Raw genomic sequence first — 24,630 nt, 5'->3', positions numbered from 1 at the left:
AGGTGAGAGCAGGCAGCAGGAGTCTTTGACATCCACAGAAAAGTAGAGATAAGACCAATAACTTATAACCACTTTGACATATAGGTGATAAAGATATATATGTATATATATATTTATAAACTTAAAAATAAAATCAACCTTTTATAACAAGGACATTCTGGGGCCTCTATTCTGTGTGCTGCCCAACACCAGAAAATTAACAAAAGACCAAATTGTACAAATAAAGAACATTTAACTGGCCTGCCTGGCTGGAAACAGCCGTCCATCAGAAGAGAGCTCTGCCAGGCAAAAAACACTCTGATATACAGTCCTAGATCCTCTAGAACTTCTTAACTTACCAATAAAAAAAAAAATCTTTGCACAAAAGGAAAAACTACTTTGAAAGGAAACACTTGTCAACCTGAGTGAGAGAAGAGTCTAAGTGGACACTGTGGACAGTGTCATGTGAATTGGCCTTCATACATGATTAGCCTTGGTCCTGCCGACTCGCTCCTGCTGCAGGAGGCTCCTGAAACTGTGTCTCTCGCTCCACCGTGAACTCGTCCAGAGGTATCGTAGACAGCTGGGTGTCGTTCAGCATGTAGGAGTCGGACTGAGAAAACACATAAACAACAGTAACTTAAATAGTTTCGATCGAGAATAGACAGAAAACATGGGTGATGAGTGGGGACGCTTTGCAGCAAAAGTCCTGGCTACACGGAAGGTTTCCAACCTCCCAGGATGCTTCACTTCTTCTTCTTCTATGTAAAGAACAATTTTAGTTCATGTTGTTTATTCTCTGAATTCCCTCACTGCTTTCCCTCAGTGTTTTTTGCTTTCATAACACTGTAATGTATTCACTGTAAAAAAAAGCACAAGACAAGGTAGGCGTACAAAGCTGTACCTTTAGCCTACACCTTTACAGTCTGTGGAAAGTCTTTCATACTGTTCTCTTGTGTTGTATTGACTAGAATTTCTTTCAAAGTGCAAAAGCATAAAGTCTAATATTTGGACTCAATGCAGTGCTGCAAAACATATCTTTTGGCTTCTCATTCACCTTGTTGAATTGTTTTTTTCTGATGGAATAAAGAGTCTGAGGTTTGTCTGTTTTTTTATGCTTATTGGAAATAAAATGGAGCAACTGATTATGAGTGAGAGTTAAAGCAAGACTGATTTAAAGGTAAACTATACGTTATTAGAGCTCCAGGCATCTGTTCTATCACTTATGATGACATTCGACTTCTGAGATCAGAGAATGGTAACGTAAAAAACAGGTGCGGTGGTGCAAAAAACACGTGTAATCAGACCATCACGCAGGTTTTTTCTGATTAGCTACTACATTAGTGCGCGCACCACTACAGCAACTAAAGCGTAGGTCAGGATATTAGGCTGTAAGTTGTGGTGGATGTTTTTTTTTTTTTGGTTGCAATTTTCCCTCTAACGATGAAGCTGATGAGCTGTAATAATGACGTAATAAACCATTTTTTCCTTTTAAAACACCTTTAACCATATTTTGTTTGTGTGAAAACATGTCACATTTAACACTGAACGGAATAAAAAGGCTTTCATGTCATTTTCTCTCCATTTATCACAATCAGGACTCACCATGCACGTATCTTGCGTGTTGGGTTGAGTGAAAAGTCTCTCAAGCTCGTTGCTGTCGACCACTTTCTTTCCCGCTGTGCTGCCATTGACCTCCATCTCTCTCCTGGCAGCCCCGTTCAGCCCCGAGGCCCCCTGGGAAGAGGAGGAGGATTCCAGCACTGCGCTGTGCCCTGCCTGGGGGGAGGCCTGAACCGTCTTACACATCATTAACCTGGGGATTACATGAGCAGAAACACACACACACACACACAGAGTTGTCAGCCGCATGCACATGATAGACCGACATTAACCCACAACAACTATTTGGCAAGTCATTTTCATTGGCTTCATTTGTTGCTGTTAGGGATTTACAGATCGTGGTTGTACTGACCTTCCGCGGTAGCTGAAGGCGAGGAAGAGCACACAGAAGATGATGCAGGTGACGCCGATGTGAATGCCGATTATGATGCCTGTGGTGGATGTTTTGCTCTGTTCATCTTTCACACAGTTGCATGGGATGTCCAGCACTGTGGAGATACAGCACACGTCACTGACTAACCACCACCAAAGCTCATATAAACAAGGCTATGTCAGGGAGGTGTGTGTGTATGTGACATCAGCTGTCAGCTTGACTTTGCTCAGGACAAAAGATGACACATGTCACTCTGAGAGACGCATTACACTTTGATGCAGTGGGGTGATGTGGCGTTGGCGTGTAGCTACAGTATGTGTGGCTGTGTTTGGTTGTGTCAGATATTTACCGGATTTCTCCAACGCCTCCCGAAGCGAAACAAATCGCACGGTGGAATTGCCATCTCCGTGTTGGTTGTATGCAAACAGCTTTATCTCATAGACCAGTGCTGCGTCTGGATGAAAAATAAAGACGGAAAGAGATATTCAGACAAAGATTGAAGCTTGAAAAATTAAGGATCTTAGAGGAAGATAACGATTCTAACTGGACAAAATTTTCTCTTAGCCTCTTTAGGGGAAAATATGGTTTTTTGACTTTGTTAGGTTAGGAAGAGCACCTATTTCTGCTGATATTTAGGGAGTAAACCTCGCTGAATTAACAGTAGAAAGCTTCATAAACAACCCCTAAAGGGCCAGTGGAGTATTTTTTATTTTTTTTTTGAGTTTGAGCTTTCAGGTTTTTATATCATTCTGTAGCTTTACAATAGTGCTTCATATGCATTCAAATCCAGATTCAACTTTTGCTAATATGTTTTAATGACAAAAAGCTATTATCTCAAGCCCTTCTAAAGATTGCAACAACTTTTTAAAATTAAGATTATAGATTGATTCGATTTTTCAAAATGCTTTCACAGGCATGCTTTACAGAAAAGCACACGAGCAGAACTGTGTTTTAAAAGTGTTCAAAGATGCAGCATTGCAGGTCTCGGAAGAGTGGGGGCTACAGTCTGAGGGTAGTTCTATGAAACTGCATGTCTCACCCAGCTGAGTGATGTTGTACTGGGTGACGTTGAGAGAAAGGGTGATGGGACCAGTGAACAGTGGTGTGTGGGCTCTTCTGTAATACAGTCTGAAGCCTTGATGTTGACCCATCTTGGAGGAAGGTTCCCACGTTGCTTGTATAACACTGCTGTTCAGCACCTTGGTGTAGAGAGAAGGAGGCGCGGGCACTGCAACACAATACAGACCGTCAGCCAATGTGGTCCAACGACATGCTCACTGTTAATGGGAGAGCTTTTATTTTGCATCTTTAGAATCACAACACCCAATGTGCAGTAACATGTTCAGTAAAAGCACAATTTTACACATAACAGGAGTGTACTCAATTTTAAATCTATGGATGTTCTGTAATTTATACACTCATATTCTTGCGTGTTTTCACGCTTTGCAAGCACTATATACTTTATATGCCGCTATATTGCAAATCTTGATGCGATGTGATTTGTGGTAAAAAAGATGCTTTGTGGGTAAGTGTGAGTGTGCTTCCAACGCACCCTCTCCATGAGTGCTCTCTGTGACACTGTCCGACGGTTTGCTGGCCCCGTGGGATGTGTATGCCTTGACGTAGAAGCTGTAACTGGTCGAGGGCTCCAGGTCCCTGATGATCTGTTGCAGTGTCACCTTACTGACGGCCTCCTCATATTCCATCTCCACTGGGTCTGAGGGAGGAATGATGGAGGAGGAAATGGAGTAAAAGAAAGAGGAGGTGAGAAAACAAGCATGGAAGGAGGAGAGGACATTAACATGGTGGAATATAGGAAGGAAACAATAAATACAATCTGTTTCTGTCATCATTTTATGGTTATTGCCCATTTCACTGGTTTTATCAGCGCAGCTCTGTTAGGTAATAGCTAATCTAGTTTGGCCCTAGGAGCCAGAATAACGATGGCTGGGTGAATTGCAGGGGTGGAGTAAGGAGATGAAGGGGGTTATAGTGGGAGATATAAAGGATGTATTAAAGCATTTCATTGCTCTTAATCCAGTGACAACCAACCATAACCACTATCTACCTCCAGCCCCCAACCCCATTGGACCTTGCCATCTTGGAACGGTAATTACTGCAGAACCTATTGGTTGGCCCCCGGGGCCCTTAATTATCCATCCGATAGACCTACTGAGGAGAACAGCAGCTGGCGCTATGAGACTCTCACAACACACAGAAACATACACATACACACACATACACTTGCCCAAAGCTGTAAACAAACACTGCAAACACGCTAACAAGCATGCGCACGTGCAAGTATGAACACTCACAGGCAGATCATAAAAAGCAGTCTGCACCGACGTATCTTTTTTTTTTGTAATCCTTCACATATAACTATGTGGATCTTCAGTACAGCCTCACCTGAGGTCCTGCGGATGTGGAGAACATAACCAATGATGTCCTGAGTGTTCTGGTCGGGCTCCCTCCAGGAAACCTGGATGGTGGTAGGTGAGAGGGCCTCGGCCTGTACGTGGGTGGGCACGCCGGGCAGTCCATCGGCCCAGAGCACTGTGAGGCGGGCACTGGCCTGTGTGGAGCCAGCGCTGTTCTCAGCGATACACTGGTAGATAGCCTCGTCGTCCTGGCTGATACCATATATCGTCAGAGTGCTGTGAGAGAGGGAGAGAGGAGGTGGACCAGGAAGGAAGAAAGAAGGGAAGAAGAAGAAGGGGTCTGGTTAAAAGCCTGGAAACAGAGTTCTGAATTGATTGTTGTTTATCAATGGATTTTTTTGGAATATTAGTGAGAAGAACATTAAACAAGTCTAATTTATATGAAATAAATGCACAAACACATTTTTCTTGTTAGGCTAGGAATGGCTGTACCCTTGTATCTTTATCTGCAGTTCATAGTTTTCTTCAGATGTAGTTTAGTAGTTCCCAGATCGTGTGTATGTGTGTCTCCACTTGTAAGCTATGGCCTGTCGTAAATGAAGAGCATGCTTAATGGGAAAAGTTCTTTCTGTCGTGGCTACTTGACAAGTAGTTTTTGCGAGTTAAAACTGAGCTGTTTATGTATGAGAAAATCCACTGCAGGGAGATGGGTAATGGACACCACATGCGATTTTTCCCCGGAGTGTCGTCTCAACACCCAGTTCGAAATACCAAAGAATACTGCAGATGTAAGGGCTTCCACCAGTGGGCTATAGGCTCCATCACTAATAACTCATTCTGCGATAGATGATGACTTAACACACAATTATTTTACTGAAAATCTTCAAGATTTGAAATTTAAAAATAGCATAGTCTAAATGTTCATCCAGCCACTACAGCGTGGGACATGTTCTTTGCCTAGATACCGAAAGTGGCCACTGACAGAATTTAAGAGATGAGAGAAAAATGAGAAAGAGAATTTACTGTTCCATAATCGGCCTTCAGTTGTGAAACCATTTTTGTCCCTTTTATGTATATTTCGAGCAGACAAAGCACGGGACTCTGGTAAGAAGGGGAGGCAGACTTGGTGCTCAAACACAGTCAAAGTTGACTGACAATGTTTCCCAGATGCAGAACTTGTGTCGAGAAGATGAAGGCCATATCATACCATATCAGACCTTATCATCACTATCTTGTTTTGGTGATTACGTTCTCCCAGATGCAAATCAAAAAAATTCCCTATAGAATTACATCCTAGATGTATATGTGCATGTATACATCTAAATAAATAACTTCCACAAATCTTTGATCCTGTTCTATTATGATGTGCACACAGCTTTCATTTCATTGTGCAACTCTGTTGTAAACTGATAAATAAATGAACACTGAACCTTGAATGACACGAGGCAATGGTTATACATTTATGAGGACATTGCAAGGCTTATTAGGGAAGGAGGAGGAGGAGGAGGAGGAGGTGAAATGCTGCCCCCTATTTGTTTGGAGCATGTGGTACTGCTTTACACATTGTTCCTTTAGTGGCAAAACTCTGTGTGTGTGTGTGTGTGTGTGGTTCTTCTAAGTTTATGCTTTTGGTGTTGTCAGTACAACACTTCATGTCTATGAAACATCAAGCACAGTTTCTGTTTAGCTAGGGGATACAGTGACGCTTCATATAGTTTTGGCCAATGAAAGATACAACCAATGAATTTTCAGTCAGTATGACTCTAGAAAGCATAAAATAAATGTTATTATAATGATTTTCATGAGTAAAGACGTACATGTTAGTTACACAATGTACCATATTATTACATTTTCATTAAAAAAAAAGTCCAGCTCCCATATTTTGCAATAACCACTGCAATATGTAATAACTTTTTATAAAGTGTGGGGAAATGTATGTGGAAACTTATTACATATTGCTTTCAGCCTGTTTATTACAGAGTGTGGCGGGCAAATGGATTACAAAACGTGGATGTTATTATACAAAGTGAAAATAGCCTGGAAATACATTACATTTTGTTGAGTTATTACACAATGTGGTGTTATCATATAACGTGTTGTTATATGTCTTCATTGTAAAATCTCTTTCTTTGAACCATCACTCCGCTCGATCACACGTCCATCTTTCCTTCCACTCAGCCTGACCTGTCTTCTGTTGTATAGAAGGAATATAAGAAGGGGATTGCGTGTGTACGTATGTGCATGTTGAGTAGGTGTTATTAGACAAGAATATATAATCCACCCCTCTCACCGTCTATATCCTAAGGCAAAGGGAAAAATAAAACATTTAACATAGTATGGAAATGCGGCCCTCAAGCACAAAACATTTCTTCATGTCAAGGCCATTTCTGCTGTATTAAAGGTACAACGTGTGCGGTAGAAGAGAGCGAACACACAAATAATGAATACCTTGGGAATATGGAAGGGCTTAAATTGTAGCTTTGTCCATTTTTTCTACTTTCAAGCTGGTGTAGCCCTTAGTTGTGGCATTTTAACAGATCAGAAACATTTTTCAAATAAAGAGAAGAAAACCCTCTGGCTTCTATTTCTCAAGCTGTACTATAAGAAAAAAAAAACATAAAAACTAGAATTGAATGCCACAGGAGTTCAACCTATCCTACAGCATCCTGCTAATCTGTCCCTTGCAGTTTGTAAGGACCTGTCGAACAGATCGTCATCTTTCTTTGACAGACAGGTTGGATCCTCGGTGTATTAAATCAAAATTTATTAGAAAATGGCAGGACGATCCCGTGAGGAAAACATGCAGTTTTCTGAAAGGACTACCTGTCAGGCCTGCGCAGTATACATGGTCTGTCACTGGCCACCTTCTGGACCTGTGAAATGGGACATTTCAGCCCACGGCAGACAGCACTGACCTCATACCAGCCTCGGCGTGGTTTGGAAGGATGGATATGTGAGGACAGCGGAGTGCTCTTCTGGGTCAGTGGGCAGAATGGAGAAGTGAATCACTCTATTTCCTTCTGAAAATTGATGTGCTGGGATACAATTACTGTATGTCTCTAATCTACGTCAGAATAGTCTGCGAGGTGGAGGAGTTATTCTTTCTGGTCTGTCAGGTGGATTCAATCTGGATAATTATCAGGTCAGAGAGGCCTGCTGTATTTCACCCTCTCTGAGCCAATCTCACCTCTGACCCCTGAGGTGGCAGCAGTCGCCAGTCCTCAGCTCGCTACTCAACCATCACATTTGTGACAGCCTTTCATATCAGCGATGGATGGAGTGTTTGCAGACAAGGCGGCCTGACCAGACGCCACAGACAGACGCAGCAAAGAGGCCCCCGGGGATGCACTACTCGATGCTACTGGGTCCTGGAACGCGGGGAAATTTCACAAGACGTTGCTTGTTTGAGAAGGTACAGTAGCGTCCAGTCGCGTGTATGCTCACTCACATACACGTGCATGAACACACGTACATATACATGCCTAGCCACATACACGTCGACTGATCCTGCTGATGTATAGCTTAAGAAATTCCAACACCTGCTGTCAAAACTTCCTTTCAAACTTCCAGGATGAACGGTTTAGTGGTTTCGACTAAGTATCAGAAAATATGAAAGAGCAAAGACAGAAGGAATTCAGGGGTATAATTCAAAAAGATGAACTCCTCTAAATCAGCTTGTATAAATAGTCATGAACGTTCGCTTTGCGTCTTTTAGGAAATGATCACAGCATACTAGTAATTGCAGCAATTTAAAAGTTTTTGCCTAAATTTTGAGCTGAATAGTGTGTGAATTTAAAGATGCAGTCCGCAAGATTCTGCGTTTTGGTCTCAGTTTGGCATTTTTTGTTTTAGACTTAGAAATAACTTGGCAAACGAGGAGCAGAGTGTCTCTGTTTGAAGTAGGTGTTACTCTTTTCGACTCTGCTGCTGCAGCTGAGTGTAAAACACATTCCTTCCTGTACCAGGATATTTCTCAGGAAAGGCCAGCTGGATGCCGGATGTTTAGAGGAATTGGTTTTAGGTTGAGTAAAACTGTGTTGAGTTGATCAATGACCAGGAAGAACAAATATACCTTTATTCACAAAAATCCTTGTGATTGTTAAGTAATACTAGTTTTATTTATAAAACAATAAATATTTAGGTGCTCTGCAAAGAAGAATAGTGTATTCATTAAGTTTGTCTGGACAACAAGTTCAAACAGAAGTCTTCCAGATTAAAACTTTTCTCATTTAACAAAATTCTCTGTCATGATTTCCAAATGACAAGCTGTTTAAAGGACCTTGCAGTTGCTCTTCGTTAAAAACACTTTTTCAATTAGAAAAAGAAGGATGGAAAGTCTGAGAGAGAGAGAGAGAGAGAGAGAGAGAAGAAGAGATTTGGGAGGTGTATGGCTTGAATTTGGGCTCTTTGCTCGTGTTACACGAGCTCAAAAGCCAAGCTGTCCTGTCCTGACAGGTTGACACCATCATTTACTCATCAGTTCAAGGTCATTTCACAGATTGATGGATAAGGCTGTGGGCCAGGGGAGTGGTTGACAGGGGAGCTTTGGGCCTGTTGTTTGGCTGCTGAGGCTCTGTTTACTCTCCGTTGTCTCTGAGCAGCACCCCGTCAACAGCCAGCTTGGCCATTCTGGATCCAGAAAGGGGGAGAGGGGAGAGAAATATAGGGACAAAGAAAGAACAGGAGGAAGAGGTGGGGAGGGAGGATGGGAGGAGCGATGAGCTGTCTGTGGCCTGAGAGGAGGGAAGGGCCCAGGGATATGACTGATTACAGGCAGGGTCAGAGTTCAAGGCCAATGCCCAGGCCCCAGCTCTGTAATGGGGGCAGGAAGGGGGATGTGGGGCGCAGAGAGGGGCCGCAAACAAGAAAGGCAGGTCTCTGTGAAAGAAAGTGGAAAAAAGGAAAATAGAGGAAGAGAAAGAAATACGCTTTGCAGGGATACTGCGACGAAATGTCCAGATTTGTGTGTAAGCCTGCTTCTTCCGATGTTGGCCATCAATTGTAAAACACACCACAGTGCTCACACAAGTTTTTTTGTTTTTACTAGATAACTAAAGGTCTTTAGTCACAAATGTAAAATGGCCCCAAGTTTTCTAAAAGGCTTAGAGAAAGAGAGTAAATGCTCAGGAGAATGTAATGTTCATCATCATCAGCTATATCTCTTAAAACAACACAGGCTTTGCTCTCAACCTCACAATTATTATACTGTCTGATGTGACAGCTTGTACGTGTTGGATGATTACACGTGTCAGCTTTACAGACTTAAGAGCGAGGCAAGCCCTTATACATCATTAGCAGCAGCTCTCACACAGGATTCAAATAGCCACAATAGCATTTTTTACAGGAGCCTGGTCAGCAAAGGCCAGTAATGAATGGGTAACAAAAATGCTCTCAATGTGTGTGCGTGTGTGTGTCTCAGGATGTGTGCAGGTGTGTGTATCAAGATGTGACAGAGAGCAAACAAGCAGCTTCACCCTGAGCGGCGAACGTCTGTTTACACAAGCAGCCAATCAGCTCTTCTCTGACATCATCCCATTGCATTTCACGTAGCTGTGTCTTTTCTGTGTGTGTTTTGTGTGCGTGCCGGTGAGGAGTAACGGGCAGCCCGTTCGTGAATTTTTATGTTTGATTATGCGTGTGCACAAAGTGAATGATGGCATGCACCACGGGGCTATTTGTGCACATGCGGGCTCACTTGCTTTTTGATTAATGTGTGTGCATGCGTGTGTGTGAATGAATTGTACAATCGATTCCCCTTCCTTCCCTTGTCCGATTTGCTTTTGAAGGTCAACGTCATGAGAGATGGCAGAGGGGAGAAACCTATCCATGTGGATATTTATACACCAACACACACGTACACACAGAGTCATACCCACCACACACTTTAATTAACATCTCTCTGCAAGGTATGCTGCGCTCACTGTATATCCAAGCTTCCCCTATCAGAGAGTGTATATTTATATATATATATATATATATATGTATATATGTGTGTGTGTGTGTGTGTGTACACGTGTGTGTGTGTGTGTGTGTGTGTATAAGAGCACAATCATTATGCTGCCTGGAGTTGTTGAATATCATTTGCATATCATTGCTTTTGTTTTGGCTGGGTTTGGGGGGTACATTATGCCCCATGACATGTCATTTTCATGGCCTCCACAACACTAGAAATTAAACTAAACATGGATTTTGGGCCTCAAGTAAAACTCCCTTTATTATGAATTTCCCCACCCAGTCATATTTAACTACAATGTATAAGGCGGGAGAGCTTGATGGCTTTGACTCATAGGGGCTGCTGGTTTTAACCCTCCAGTGCTTCTACATGGGATGTAAGTAGTGTGATGGACAATCATACAAAACGGTGAGATATGCCAACATAGTCTAATGTAACTGTAGCATTTCGCAGTAATGTGTTCATACTAGATGAAACTAAATTATTAAAATCCTGTGCTTAAAGTCTATGTTTTCAATTTCTAACACACATTTTTTGCTGACCTTAAACAACTATTTAAGCAGTTTAAACTGAATAACACAACAACAAGAATCCTGGTCTCTGGTGTCCATGTCCGAGAACATCACACTTCCTGGATTGGAGAAAAAATGTGTACAGCTAAAACAATTAGCCCATTGATCAATCAGTCCATCCATAGATAATGAACTGCCAAAAATGTCAAATGGCTTTGGATTGTCAATCAGACAAAACACCTCATTTTGGGCCTTAGGAAACTGTGATGTACATTCAATACTATTTATTGACATTTAGACTAAATGATTAATCCGGTGTTGTTAGAATTGTTAATTTCAGTTGTATTCTGAATTCAAATCAGTTGTCTTTAAACATATTTTGTGGGCGAGAGGGTTAAGTGGGTAGGATTCCTCTGGGTAGGACTCCTTTTTCACATTCAGATGGTCTGGACTAATGCCATGGCATAGTGAATCATAGTGAAATGTGTTCCTTTACTCACACACTTCCGCTACGCTATGCTAACTCTTAAGATTCACATCAAATTGCTCTTTTCCCTAAATGGCTGACTGCATTTCCTGGTCAACTAGCTGAGTTTATGAGCTAATTAGCTAATGGTGGATCTCAAGCTGTGGCCTGCCTCCTTCACCAATCACAGATTGGGGCTTTGTGATGCGATCCATATTACAGCAGGTCTGTAGCATGCACTAATGGTAGCAAGTGAAAATGCTGTGATACTCTGACTATCCTCTCTATCTTCCTCTCTCTCTCTCCTCATTTGTTCTTCCTGCCAACTCATCATTTCTCTTTTAAACCTGTTCATTTTTCTTCTTTTTTTTCCCCTACATGCTAGTCTGGCCACTCATTTATTTCTTCCCTCTCTTCTCTCCTCCTTTGTTAGTCCCTCGCTCCATCTTACTGACTAATATAGACTGGTGGAAGCAAGTGGGAGTGGAGTAGCGTATGTGAGCGATGGAGGTGTCTGCTCCCTTCACTCACTGCTACGAAGTGCAAGTATCGATTTCTTTGGTGCATATTTAATGTATTCACTTCATATTTCCGTCTGTGAATAATAACAACATACACAGATGGTTGGCTGCCAGGGTCATCTGGAAAAATTGAACTTCCCGTGTGCAGTAATGCATAACAGAATTTACTCAAAAACACATTTGCTGGATGGATAGAGTGTAGCAGTTAACAATCACACACCCAGCAGTATTACTAACAGACTGGAGGCTTATGTTTTATCCTTTTCAAACAATGTGAAACAGTAGAAACTTGATTATGACTTCTTATCAGCCATCAATTTGTAAAACTCATGCAGCTTCTGTTTGAAATGTTCCATGAGCCAAAGTCGAAAACATTACAACGGAGCTCATGCTCTAAAATGGCAATAAAACCCAGAGCAGAAAAGGAGGTCTGATGTGCAATTGATCATCGCTATAACCTCTAAGAAAGTACCAGAAGATAATACTGTAACACAATAAAACAGGCACCGCAACATGCAGTCTTTACAGTGCGGGGTTGCTGAGAATGGTAACTAACAGAGCTGATTGTGGGGTCCTCCTCCTCATGACATTCCTGAGGACTGCCATGGGAAAGCATCCAACATCAAGTCAATATGCTGCTCACATACAGAGGCACAAATAAATTGAGGCTCATGTCTTGGCAGGCATGAATTGCAGCATCTGCCGCGTTAGAGGCAACAGAACTGCGGAGAAATTGAACATTTGATGATGCCAATAATCAGATCAAAGCAGTGGTGATTAATACTGACATCCATATTATTTCTCTGAGCTGCGTCCAACTTTGTGAGGACACTGTGAGCGCAGTGATGATTGGGAGCTTTGCATTCTGTGGTGGCCTGATGTGCATAATAACAGATAATTACAGATATTTTCAAATTCTAAATAATAAACTCGTTGGTCCCACTATTTGACAAGTCACCCTTTATAAAGAGTTTAGAAGTTGGAACGAATAGCATGATTAATGGTTTACACATGCTTTATGGGTGAGTTAAAACTTTTGTTTATCCTTTTTATTCTGATTTGGCAATAATGCAGTTACAATTTATGGTAACCCAGTAATAAATATTTATGGGTTTCACACGTTCTAGTAAACCATCAAGTGTACAGTTATAAATGTTTATAAACTTTAAAAAAAGAAACAGATTTTAATCCAGATCCCACACGGGTATTTCCAGAAGGTAAGTGTCTTGATGGAGGGTAAACAACAGCCACCAAAGTTAGTCTAATTGAAGGTTTACAAATGAAGTATTAGCAAATGATTTATAAACTAGGTCAATACTCAATACTCCTAGTAGCAAGTCTCCATCCTGTTGCATGTATGCATGTATGAAGAATAATGGTGAATCAGATCACTGCTCATAAAACAGGATGTCAGCAAAGAGAAAACAGTGATCACAAGCAGTCCTCTCCTCTGCTAAACAGCCCTACAATGTCAAAATAGAGCCTTCGGTCATTATCCACAAAAACTGAAAACTATAACCTTCACCAAATTTATATTCCCTGCGGTGATATTGTTTTGCTTTGTCAATCTTCTCCCCCTCCCCCTCTCTGGGTATTTCTGTATATATATGAATAAATGTAAATAAAAATTAGTTGTTGTTGTTTCACCTGTTGTTGTTCCTGAGTTTGACGTGTCCGCCGGGCTCAAGAATCTGCCCGTTCTTCAGCCATGTGAGCTGGGGCTCTGGCTCGCCCTGTGCTTGGCAGGTGAAGATGGCGGTGGTGCCGACAGGCCGAGCGATGGACTGCGGTGGCTGAATAAACTCTGCTGGAGCTGAAAGAGGAGGGAAACAGACAGACAGTCAGATAAGTTGGCCTGATTCCCATAACCAAAAACGAAATCAGTGTCAGTGAAGCAAACTTTAAGATCTGAGCAGGATGGGGAGGTGAAAAATCTTCAGTTACAAAAAGAAGAAATGGAAGGAAGAGGGCAACGTGAGAATGATAAAAAGACGGCAGTGAGTGAGGATGAGAGAGAAAAAATATGAGAGCCTGCACTGTTTCAAGGCAGCTGTCATTTATTATTAAAAAGTGGTGTACGGTATTACAGGTGTGCTCTAAACAGCGCTATTGCAAACCTATGACTCAAGGTAAATAAACAACATTATTAGACACCCCAGATTAATGCAGACACAGGGAAATATAGGAGAGGAGGAGGGGAGAGCAGAAAAGTAGAAGAAGGAGAGTAAGATACCAGTTCTGCCCAAAAGCAACACTACGTGGGACTAATGTGCTTTAAAACAGCAAACAGCAACACATGAACATAAAGTGTCTCACCCCATACAGCAGGCTTACAGCTATGGTCAATTAGCAGTGATAAAGTATTCATATAAAACAGTTCTCTTAGCAGAGCAGGTACTTTACTTTAAATCACAGAGTAGTTATAGTGGCATCCACTGGAGTTAAATTCCAGGGTTGGTGTTTTCATTTGAGCTGACAGACAGGGAAGTATTGTAATCCTTCTCTGTGCTCATTATTGCCCAAGTGGTTATCAGTGATTTGATATGAATTATTTATATCCATATTAACTGAGAAAAAAACGTTATGGTGATTATAATATCTCAGAGTCATCACTAGAGGGTAAGAAGCTGGAACACTGAGCATATCATATTGCACATTGTAAAAATGCTCCATTGTCCCAATCATTTAACGCAACATGACCTAGTGGGACTGAACAACTGGAGCCAAATTGTAAAATTACAGCTTTAACACAGATGCTGGTTAGAAAAATATTTAATTCACCTGTTGAGATTGTTTTTCCGCAGAGACAAACCCAGACCAGGGGGGTCTTAAACGTCTGACATTGCTGGTATTTATCAAAGACGTTGCCATATTTCTGCCATGAATGTCAACTTTCACAGTGTAAAGGACATTCGGCAGTTCTTCAGAAATAACTTCCCTGCTTGAAACATGCAGCTTCAAACCCAATCGTTCCTGCTGAAGATTTAAAAACCCTTGGCACAGAGGAATAACTTGTATAATGACTACATAGACAAGAGGTATAAGCAGGACTGATATATTATTGGTTTGTCTTTTCAACGGATTTGTTAAGGATAACTACTAAATAACACCACCTTCATCCTTCAACACAACAGCCACATTTTAGCCATTCAAATATCCTTCTTTACCGTTTTTCTGATAGTTTGCTTTTTGTCCACTTTAATATCTCCCCTCTGTATCGGCTGCTGTTCTGTTCTTCCTCTCGCTCCCACACTAACATTGACACTTTTTCCAATGTAAGCATTTCCAATCTCCCAGTTGAAAAGCGAAAGGGCCCAAAGGCACTTGAATGGAGGCTTCTGACATAAGGAGGTGATGGTCATTTCATTTATCTCTCCTTCTTTGCCAGCGTCATTCTCTCTTTCTCTCTGACTCGCTGTGTTTTTGAAAAGCCGTCTTAAAGGTGAGGGTCAGATGAAGCTCAGGAGGATATTGATTTGCACCTGTAAGGGTGTAGGTTAGATCATCGACACCATCCATCCATCTTGCTCTTGTTTTTCCCTTTTGGCTCTCACACTTTGACTCCTACTTTAGTCTTTGTTTCTCTTGCCCCAAAGGAGCCAAAATGAATCTAAGTGATTTACTGTATCAGTGCATTTGCTGAGTACTTTTGTCTGCATTAATTTAGAGTTGGAGTTCAACTCCTTTTTTGAATTGATAGCCGTTGACGCTTTCTCATATTCACAGAGGTGTCAAGTGGCTTATTTATACTACCCTAGTAGACCAATCTTTCAAGTACAGGCAGTAAAACCTTGTTTTTTCTTTTCATAATGAAATAGGCATAACCTGCATTTATTTAGAGTTAACAGTACACCTTGGTTCCCACAAATCGATAACTAAAACCAAAGACATAGACACACAATTAACATCCATGGCTTTTTTTCTTTGTTCCTACTAAGGTAGGGGTATGTCTCAGACTTGACAGGCAGATAAAATGAAATATTGATCAGGATCAATACTGCTGTGGGCTGAAGCAAAGTGTGGTCCATCTGATCAATATGTGAGCGAGACAGATGTTGGATGTTTCCTGCTTGGTGACAATTAATGCGGAGGCCCACCCACACACCTGGCCTCATCCCATTGGTGATAAAACCATCCGTCTCTTTAACCTACCATCCAGCACTTTCAAGGTACTGGCCACAACACTCATGTTATGAAAAGTGGATGAAGACTATAAAAAAAACAGATCAGAAAATAGAACCACAACACATTTTAAATTATCCGGAACTCAAGAGATCATAGTGAAAATGAGAGGATATTTTGATTTTGCCATTCTGATCATGACTCTGCCAGAGATCCATCGATATCTTTGTCGGGTTTCATCTCAAGAACAAATGGGCTTTGACAAAAAAAAATACTTTATAATATACAATACAGCTTTGTGCACCATTTACATCCAAACTAATACAAATGTATTTGAATGAGTCTGTCTGGGTGTCACATTTTATTGATGATATTGTTTATTTATTCGTAGTCTGTCAGACTGAACTCACTGTGCACCAAAACCTGTCATTTTTTTGTTTTTATTTGATGTGAGTGTTTCAACGGAGGGAGGACTCATGAGTACCACACTAAAAAGGAGATAAAAAAAATCTCCCGTTGTAGAATTCATCATGCTGTGGAATAATTAGATTTTTAAAAAGCTGTGGGCATGAAAGGGAAGCTGTTGAGATGAGGATGCAATCTCAGTCTAGCCTTTTTGAAGAAAAACTCTTAACACTACTATTTGCATGGATGCGAGGTAAACTCTGCAAACCATGAGCATACCTCATCCTCTGACTAATCTTTGAAGGATACATTCATGATATTGCCTAGATTTGAGTTTCAGACAGGAAGGTATATCCATGATTGTGGAATTCATGCCAACTTGGCCTCAAAACCTTCTCCAAACGGAACCTTTTGAGCCCCATCTCTGATTATAAGCATCCCTGTGGACACTATGCTCGGTGCCTCCAAACTAAGAACAATCTTTGTTTACCCCATCTCTCCAAACCAATTTGCCATAGAAGATGTAATCACTTGCGCCTCCGCAAATGTACTACACTGTATGATTTCTTGTCCATGAGGAATTGCCAACAAAAAACTCATTTAAACAGTCATTTATTGAACACAAAAATTGATGTTACAGAAATGACTACTTCTTAATGTGATGTTATAGATGTGTTTTGCTCTGTGCCATTGTTAGCTGATGTTGACAGCACAAAGAATTAAGTTAGTAAATTATTTCGATCATTCATATTTTCATCTCCACTTAACTGCATGTGTTGAGGGTTTGAATCCCGACACTGTTGTTGGTTAGTTGGACTCATAAGCTGTTTGCGTTCATCCTGTGCTATTGTTCAAATGTTTGTGATGTTCCTGGGGTTAATAGCTCAGGTAAATGCAGCAAATTACAACAGATGTGCAGCTGTGGATGCATTTATTATATTATTAGATTTTAGGAATGAAGAAGTGCTCTCTAGTAACAACCTGGTACATCTAGTGCACTAGAAAGAATCAGTCTAAAAAGTTGTGGTATGCTTTTGTTGACAGTAATGCAAAAAAAAAAAAGCAATAAGAGTTCAAATCAAAAACCACTTAAATATGACAGATTTTCACCACCCACTAATTCAGATTTAGGGATTTAAATTAAAGTCCACCCACATGAAGCACATAAAACACTCGCCCGTCATGAAAGAGAATCTAGTCCCACTACAGGCGGAGGTGCCTCCAGCTGGGTTGTGCATTCCAATGAACACAGTTGAAAGAGTTGGTTGATGGGAAGTCAGTGAAGTTATCATGTAGTAGTCAGGGTGACTGCAGCGATGTCCACCCACAGAGTTCACAAGCTTTACCTTATCACCTGAACACGGCTGAGTTTCCCTCCATAACTCCTACCTAATTTTTTGAAAATTGCACATTCTTTTTATCCAGAGCTCACCTTGGACCACCAGTCGTCCCTGAGCAGTCCTACGAACACGGGTCCCTGGTTTGTTAGCAGCACACACGTAGACCCCTGAGTGCTGCACACCAACATCTGAGATCATCAGGTTCCCTGTGCCGAGTACCTGAATTCCCTCCACACCGATGGGACGGCCGTCTATTCAGGGAAAACAGACAGACAGCAGTTGAGAAGGATGGGAAAGAATTTATATAGGGCAGAAAAAAGGATTACGCGTGTACACGTGTATTACATGTTCATGTTAGGTGGGTGTGAATGGGGTTGTGTGCACGACAGTAAAGATCAGAGTGGGCTTAAATCGGCCGGCAAGAAAGACTAATTAAACGTGTGGCACATTTACAGCCACAAGTTGACAGAGGCAGTGCTATTTCTGGCACTCCCAGAGGTCAAGGATGCAGCTTTCACGTATGTGATTCTCAGAATTGTAATGTCTTGTGACAAAGCCATCAGTACAGGAGACACAAGGATAAGACAGAGGTCACTGAATTTATTCATCACAGCAATAAGGTCACCGGATTTGTGTTTGCTTTGTGAACGGTGTCCATCCTGTCATTAGTTGTATTCATTGGGAACTGGTTGTCAGAGTGACAACCATCACAGAGAATATTTCTCATTATAAACAGAATGAAACAGTGAATTAATGTTTTAATTGTAAGTGCAGCGTCTCTTATGAATTCTGAGTAAATGACAGCTTTCACACTTGAGCAGGGACCTCTATTTCTTCATGCCTTTGTTTGACCAAGGCACAGAGTACATTTGCTTTTAAACGGTTAGATGGGAGATGTGCCAGCCGCCACTGGGGGACTAGAAACTCTAACTGCAACTTCTAATCTCCTATCTACTTACACAATCCAGAGCTGCCTCTGTACTTACATGATAAGCTCACACTTTCCCGTGCTCCCTATCTGCAGTCTGAACCCCAACAATGACTTCAGTCTGCCTCTGATATTAGCTGTGGGGCCAAGGGGGCATTTTAATCCCATCTATGACTTCCATCTGCAGCCTGTAAGTCTGCATGGTCCAGATTTAATGTATAAAAAGCTAGTCGGGGAGGCAGGGAGATCGGCACCATGGTACACACATGCAGCTGAGATACAGCTATAGAGACAAACCATATGGTCATTAGTCAGCAGTGTATTTTCAGGCATAGTTTCATATCTTCAATGCGAATTATTAAGGCAGGGTATGTTTAAATTACAGTATTGTATTCATTCTTTTTCTTTGAATAACAACAAGTACAACTGCATAATTAAATCCATTACATCCATCCATTACAAGTGCACTGTAGCTCTGCAGTGTAGCTGCGCACTGAAGACAAATGGTGATATAAGTGCTTCATTCTTTGTGCGGAATCTTACAGCTTCATTTAGATAAGGTTTAATCTTTTGGTGATGGATTATGAAGAGGACAGTATTTGTAATTAATCATGACAAATTATTGACACGACATAAATCAATCCAATCACTTTCTCAGCATCCAGCATTATGATGTGTTTTATTGCTATTTCTGCATTTTCCCCAGAACTCACTGACAGACTGACAAGTTATGGTCCAGTGAACTTTTGTCTCAACAAAAGCAGTCTTTTGTCTTTTCTTGCCTTTTTCTGCTATATTTCTTGCCCCCTCCATGGGTTTCTCTCTGTCAGACACTAATTAACTTAGTGTCAGAAAAGAAAGAGCGCAAGCTAGCAGGCTGTGGTGTTGTTCAATGGATAGCAGCAAACAAACTCTGGCATTAAGGAGTGACTGATGTGAAACTATCAGATTCATTATGCAGCTTATCCCAGCCTCCCCGCCGTAATCTAATACATACAAATTCCATCGTGTTAGCATTTCATTCTTGCGACATTGTGTAAGGCAATATCCTCAATCTGATTATGCCAAACTGCTTGGGAGGAGCAGCAATTTACATTTGGAAAAGCAAATCAGATTGGATAATAGGTAAAGAAACTAGATACTAGATTGAAAAATTGGTCACGACAGACTTTGAGTGATAGTCAAGAAAAAATGCACATGGAGGGAGGGGAAATTAATCGTATCTGTCTCAGCACCTCATAGTAATTACTCAGAGCCTCTCCGGTGATTCGAAGGAGGTTCAACTTCATGAGGAGATGAAGCATGCATTTATCAACAAAGAGTCAAACATAATGTTTAGCCCTAAGGCCTAATGTTGAATACTACAGCCTCATGTATACACAATAGATGCTCTACTATGTCAAATGTATTCTGTGCACACACGTGCATTACACAATGCAGGGCAGACCAAAGCTGTGCAGCAAAAAACACACAAACACACGAGGGTGCAAAGCGCATACGAGCCACACGCAACCCTCAACATTCCACACGCACAAATGCACACGCATTGTAGCTTACTTTGGTTTAGTGACACATCATTCCTCAGACACATGCACAAATTGAAAAATTTAAAATACATATATGCACCCTCTGGGGCTTTTTCTTAGATCTGATCAGGATATTTTCTCACCTAGTCTGCTCCAAGACACAATGGGCCGTGGGTATCCAGTAGCAACACACTCCAAGATGGCAGTTTGGTGAACGGTGAGGGTGAGGTTTTCTGGACCAACCAGGATCATAGGCTCTTTGTAAACAGATGACTGGGAGCCTGGAAAAAAAGGAAAGAGGGGAGCATAAGATGGGAATGAGCATGATGGATGGCATCCTTTAATTGGATTTCTCTAGAGTGCATTAGCTCGATATGCTGTATCTCCCAGATCAGGCAGAGGAACAATAGGTTTGGAAAATCTTGGGAATATGCTTGGTAGATAAACAGAGGAGAATGGAGTAGTTGTATACGCGCAGTGATGGAGAGAACAAAAGATCAGGACAACACAGATTTAAAGCTAAATTAATCTACAGTGAGGGTGTGTATGCTTGCTTCCATGTGACAAAAAAACAAAGTCTGCTCATAATATATAATGTAAGATTAATTAAACCTAACAACCTGAAACAGTGAGGAGTGCCTCAGCACTGTGTTTCACTCCTGCACTATTATGAGCCATGCAGCAGAACTTTCCACTGTCCTCCTCACGCACTCCTGTAATCTGCAGAACACCTGTAGGCAGTAGAGTGTACCTAGAGGAGAGGAAAAAAGACACAAGACAGGAGGAAGCAAATGCGATGAGAGCCTGTAAATGACCTTTAAAGTGCTGCCATCTCCTATAAATATAAATGTGTGGTTTGGCCCAACCTCTCGTCCTTGGTGTCCACTGGACGGCTGTCTTTTTCCCAGCTGATGACAGGTTCTGGCAGACCATGGATCTGGCACTGGAATCTAGCGACACCGGACTCCTCAGCATGCACCGACTCTGGTTGGACATGAAAGTCTGCCATGGCTGTGGAGGGAGGGAGAGGGGGATATTAGGTCATAACATTACAACATAGCTATAGAGCAACACACCTGGCTGCTTACAAGAAAGACCTACTTCTGTAAGGCATATCCATCTTCATGTACTCTTTGCTTAATAAAAACAAACATTTTACATGATCAACACATATTCATAGACTGCACAAAGTATGGAGAATTCTCCTTTACAAGTTTATGTTGACCCATCTGCAAAAGTAAAGTAAATATCCTCACAACATCACACGCGTATGCATTCATTTACACATAAAGAGAAAACTCAAGATAAGGGGCGGTGATTCACAGGGTGTGAATACTGATTGACTGGCTGAAAAAGACTGTTGTCTTACTACCATAATGTGCACATTGCTAACTGAACACAGTAATAAACAAACAGATAAAAAAGTTTATACAGGCTGATGAAGATGGGAATGAAGATGATGAAGTTTTATAGAAATGTTTCCTCTCAACTTCTCTGGAGAAAAATCTTTCCTTTCTTCTATATGGCCTCCATCATCAAACCCGAGCTCTGCTACACTCTGCTAATGGGTCAACCCTTCTGACAAACAAGGAAGCCAGCACTGGTCAGAGAACTCTGAGACAAGCACTCAGTGCACAAGTCCTCACTGGACCTGATCCCCCAGGTGAAAGTAAAGCTGGACCTTGACCACCCACCAAACTTCTTTAAGACTGATAAGGTCATTACCCAACTGAGATCTGGGAAGTCATCTGGCAGTGATGAAATCTCAGCAGAAGCCTACCAGCGTGGCAGTGGCAACTTGCTGTGAGACATACTAGAGGGCCTGTTAAGTAGCTACTGGGAGAGAGGGACCATCCCACAGGACTTCAGACGAGTTCAGACGTCATCCCTCCATACAAGAATCAATCAAGTAATCAATCATTATTTATTCATAACAAGTGTTATCTCAAGATGCTTTCCATAAAGAGCAGGTCTAGACCAAACTCTTAAATTAAGAAAGAGAGACCCAACGATTCAAGAATTCAAAATGAATGATTCAAGAACCCCCACATGAGCAAGCATTAGGTATCAGGCAACAGTGGCGAGAAAGAATAAGGGTGAGAAAGCAGACAGTTCCAAATACAGCTGCATTACACTACTTTGCATCGCTTGCAAGACTCTAGCCAATATTCTCCTTAAAAGGCCCATGTCTATACTTGAAGAGGAGACACTTGTAATACTGACAAGGATGGAGAGTTTGTGATTGCCAAAGGCTCTTCTTTGGTGGACTTTGTGAAGAACAGCGCAATGGCGAGGCCCTAGGATGTGCTCCAAAAACCAGCTCAAGCAACTGCCATCATTATCAAGCATCCATCATCATTGGTGGCACCAAGAAGCAAGTGGCAGAAAAGGCTGGCGTTGATGCAGAAAGCCTTAAGTTTGAAGCTGATGGACGAGCAGCTGCTGAGGACAAGAGGAAAAGAAGGAAGGAGAGCCCAGATCGTTAGACATCACCAGCCAATGGCTTCCCCTGTCCATACTGTGGAAAGGTCTGCGCTACATGGATTGGGCTCTACGACTAACTTTGAGCCTGCAAAAGATAAAGGGGATCATCCTTCCCCGATTGTTGTAAGCGAGGAACTAGTTAAGAGTATGTCTACAGGATTTGCCAGTGTCAACAGGGTATATATGGAAACTAAGACAATCACCCATGACCACTTAAGTTTTGTTTTGAATAACCTGTACAAAAAAAAAAAAAACTGCATTTGCTAAGAACTTTTGTTTTTCATTTAAGATAATTACTTGGTGACAAAAGGCAGAGAGGAATATTTCGTACATGGTATAGCTTCTTTCAATAGTGATATCTGATTAAAGCTGTTTTAATTGAATAATTTTGAATCCTTCATGTCTTTTTTAGAAAACCTTCCCTACAAATGTCATCATGAATAAACATGCTCAAGTTATAGAAGGAAGTCTGCCATTTCTGCTCAAGACACGACACATTTAGAACTGTATCTGAGCCACAGTAATCAGTTGCTGAAGGTAATCTTACCAAAACATGTGTAAAATACTGGGATATGGATTTCCACATTTAGAATTTAAGCCAGGCACATTTTTAAAAACATATTCTATTACAAACATACACACAAATTGCCATATAGCAAACCCAGTATCAATATCTTTACAGAAACCCTCATTCAGCTGCACTTCACATATCTACTCCCTGCAGAACAAAGATGTCATAGAAGGAGGAGCTAGGGACAAACTCAATTAGAGAGGGGCCCTCTTCTTCCACAGTTCTCCCACCTTCTTTAACACAAGTGTACTCATTTAAATGTCAACCATAATTAACTTGGACGAAGGAGGACTTATCTGAACACTGTTAGCATAACAACAGGGATGGCCCCCCTTATTATTTCATAACCTCATGCTCTTCCCAGCCTGTATCTTGCATTAATTCATTGCTTACAGGGCGAGCAAGTTGTGAGCAGCACGACTGTAAGGGCTTAGTTATGCCTGAGACATGCTTGGCTGTTCTCTGTTTATCCTTCCACTAATTTCTGTCGTTTGTCCTCTTTAAGTTTCCTCTTGTCTTTATGTTGCACTGCAGATAGCAAGCTTAGCTTGTTTAATGACGTTTTTTTTGTCTTTCATTATTATTTAATCTTGTTGTAAAGGGTTGATATAGAGGCATAGTACAGTTCAATTACAAAGTGTTGGAATAAGGTTTTATTCCAAGCGCTATTGTTGATGGACAGGAGATAAAGAGAGAGGCACAGAACGAAAGATACTTTCAGTAGAGTGGCAGTACTTTGAACCAATGTGGCTGTATCAGTGGTCTAATGCTGTGATTATTCCATTTCAGGGCATAATGAGAAGTGTGGCATTCTCCAGCACAACTTGACCTTTGATCTCTGAATGGATGTATGCAGTTCTGATGAAAATTTAAACATGCTAATATAGTATTCTCCCAGACGTGACAGTTCACTCCTCAGATGCTATGAGTTCTCTGTCAAAAGAGATAGCACGTTCACTGTTGGCTCTATCTTTTCTCAAGATAAAAAACATCTGGATGATCTGACTTTTACTCAGCCTGACAGATTTCTCCGTCTCCCGCTTTTTTATTTTGCCCCTTTACTGTAAGCCCTCACTTAAACAGCTGCACATCTCACTGGGGTAATTCTGCCTAAGTGCCTATCTCAAGGGCCCAACTGCAATTTTTGCACCTGGGACTCACAACCTTCTGGCCATAAAATGTTTTAGGCCAACCTCACTGCTAAGCATAGATGGCTTGAAAGTCACACAGAACATCAGTAATATTTCATCGCCAAACCACTATTACAGCACATATACAACTTTTCAGACAATAGGTGATTCCTTTTAGTTAACTGCCAGCCTTAAAACATTCTTCTCTTTCATTTCAATTTATTAAAATCGTAAAACACTGATAATCACAGCATAAACGACAGAATAATTGCACAATATTGACAGAATATTTGCCCATAAAAATATTTTCATGGGTTCA

At 41.3% G+C, this 24,630-nt stretch overlaps 1 protein-coding gene across 1 annotated transcript in view; it reads right to left on the bottom strand.

Moving 5' to 3' along the window:
* Positions 1-466: 466 nt before the first annotated feature.
* Positions 467-24,630, bottom strand: part of igdcc3 (immunoglobulin superfamily, DCC subclass, member 3) — a 53,361-nt gene continuing 29,197 nt past the window's right edge. Inside the window, exons 3-14 of the mRNA XM_070832978.1 lie at positions 20,993-21,137; positions 20,747-20,877; positions 20,270-20,407; positions 17,765-17,923; positions 13,453-13,618; positions 4,382-4,629; positions 3,528-3,692; positions 3,015-3,203; positions 2,325-2,429; positions 1,955-2,090; positions 1,585-1,795; positions 467-592 (exon numbers count right to left, since the gene is read on the bottom strand). Of these exons, the coding sequence (XP_070689079.1) occupies positions 467-592; positions 1,585-1,795; positions 1,955-2,090; positions 2,325-2,429; positions 3,015-3,203; positions 3,528-3,692; positions 4,382-4,629; positions 13,453-13,618; positions 17,765-17,923; positions 20,270-20,407; positions 20,747-20,877; positions 20,993-21,137 (1,919 nt within the window). The remainder of the gene's footprint in view (positions 593-1,584; positions 1,796-1,954; positions 2,091-2,324; positions 2,430-3,014; positions 3,204-3,527; positions 3,693-4,381; positions 4,630-13,452; positions 13,619-17,764; positions 17,924-20,269; positions 20,408-20,746; positions 20,878-20,992; positions 21,138-24,630) is intronic.

This window comes from Pempheris klunzingeri, chromosome 1 (assembly GCF_042242105.1).
Source record: "Pempheris klunzingeri isolate RE-2024b chromosome 1, fPemKlu1.hap1, whole genome shotgun sequence".
Classification (NCBI taxonomy): Eukaryota; Metazoa; Chordata; class Actinopteri; order Acropomatiformes; family Pempheridae; genus Pempheris; species Pempheris klunzingeri.
The sequence above is the reverse complement of the archived record's forward strand: the minus strand, read 5'-3'. Positions and strand labels throughout refer to the sequence as shown.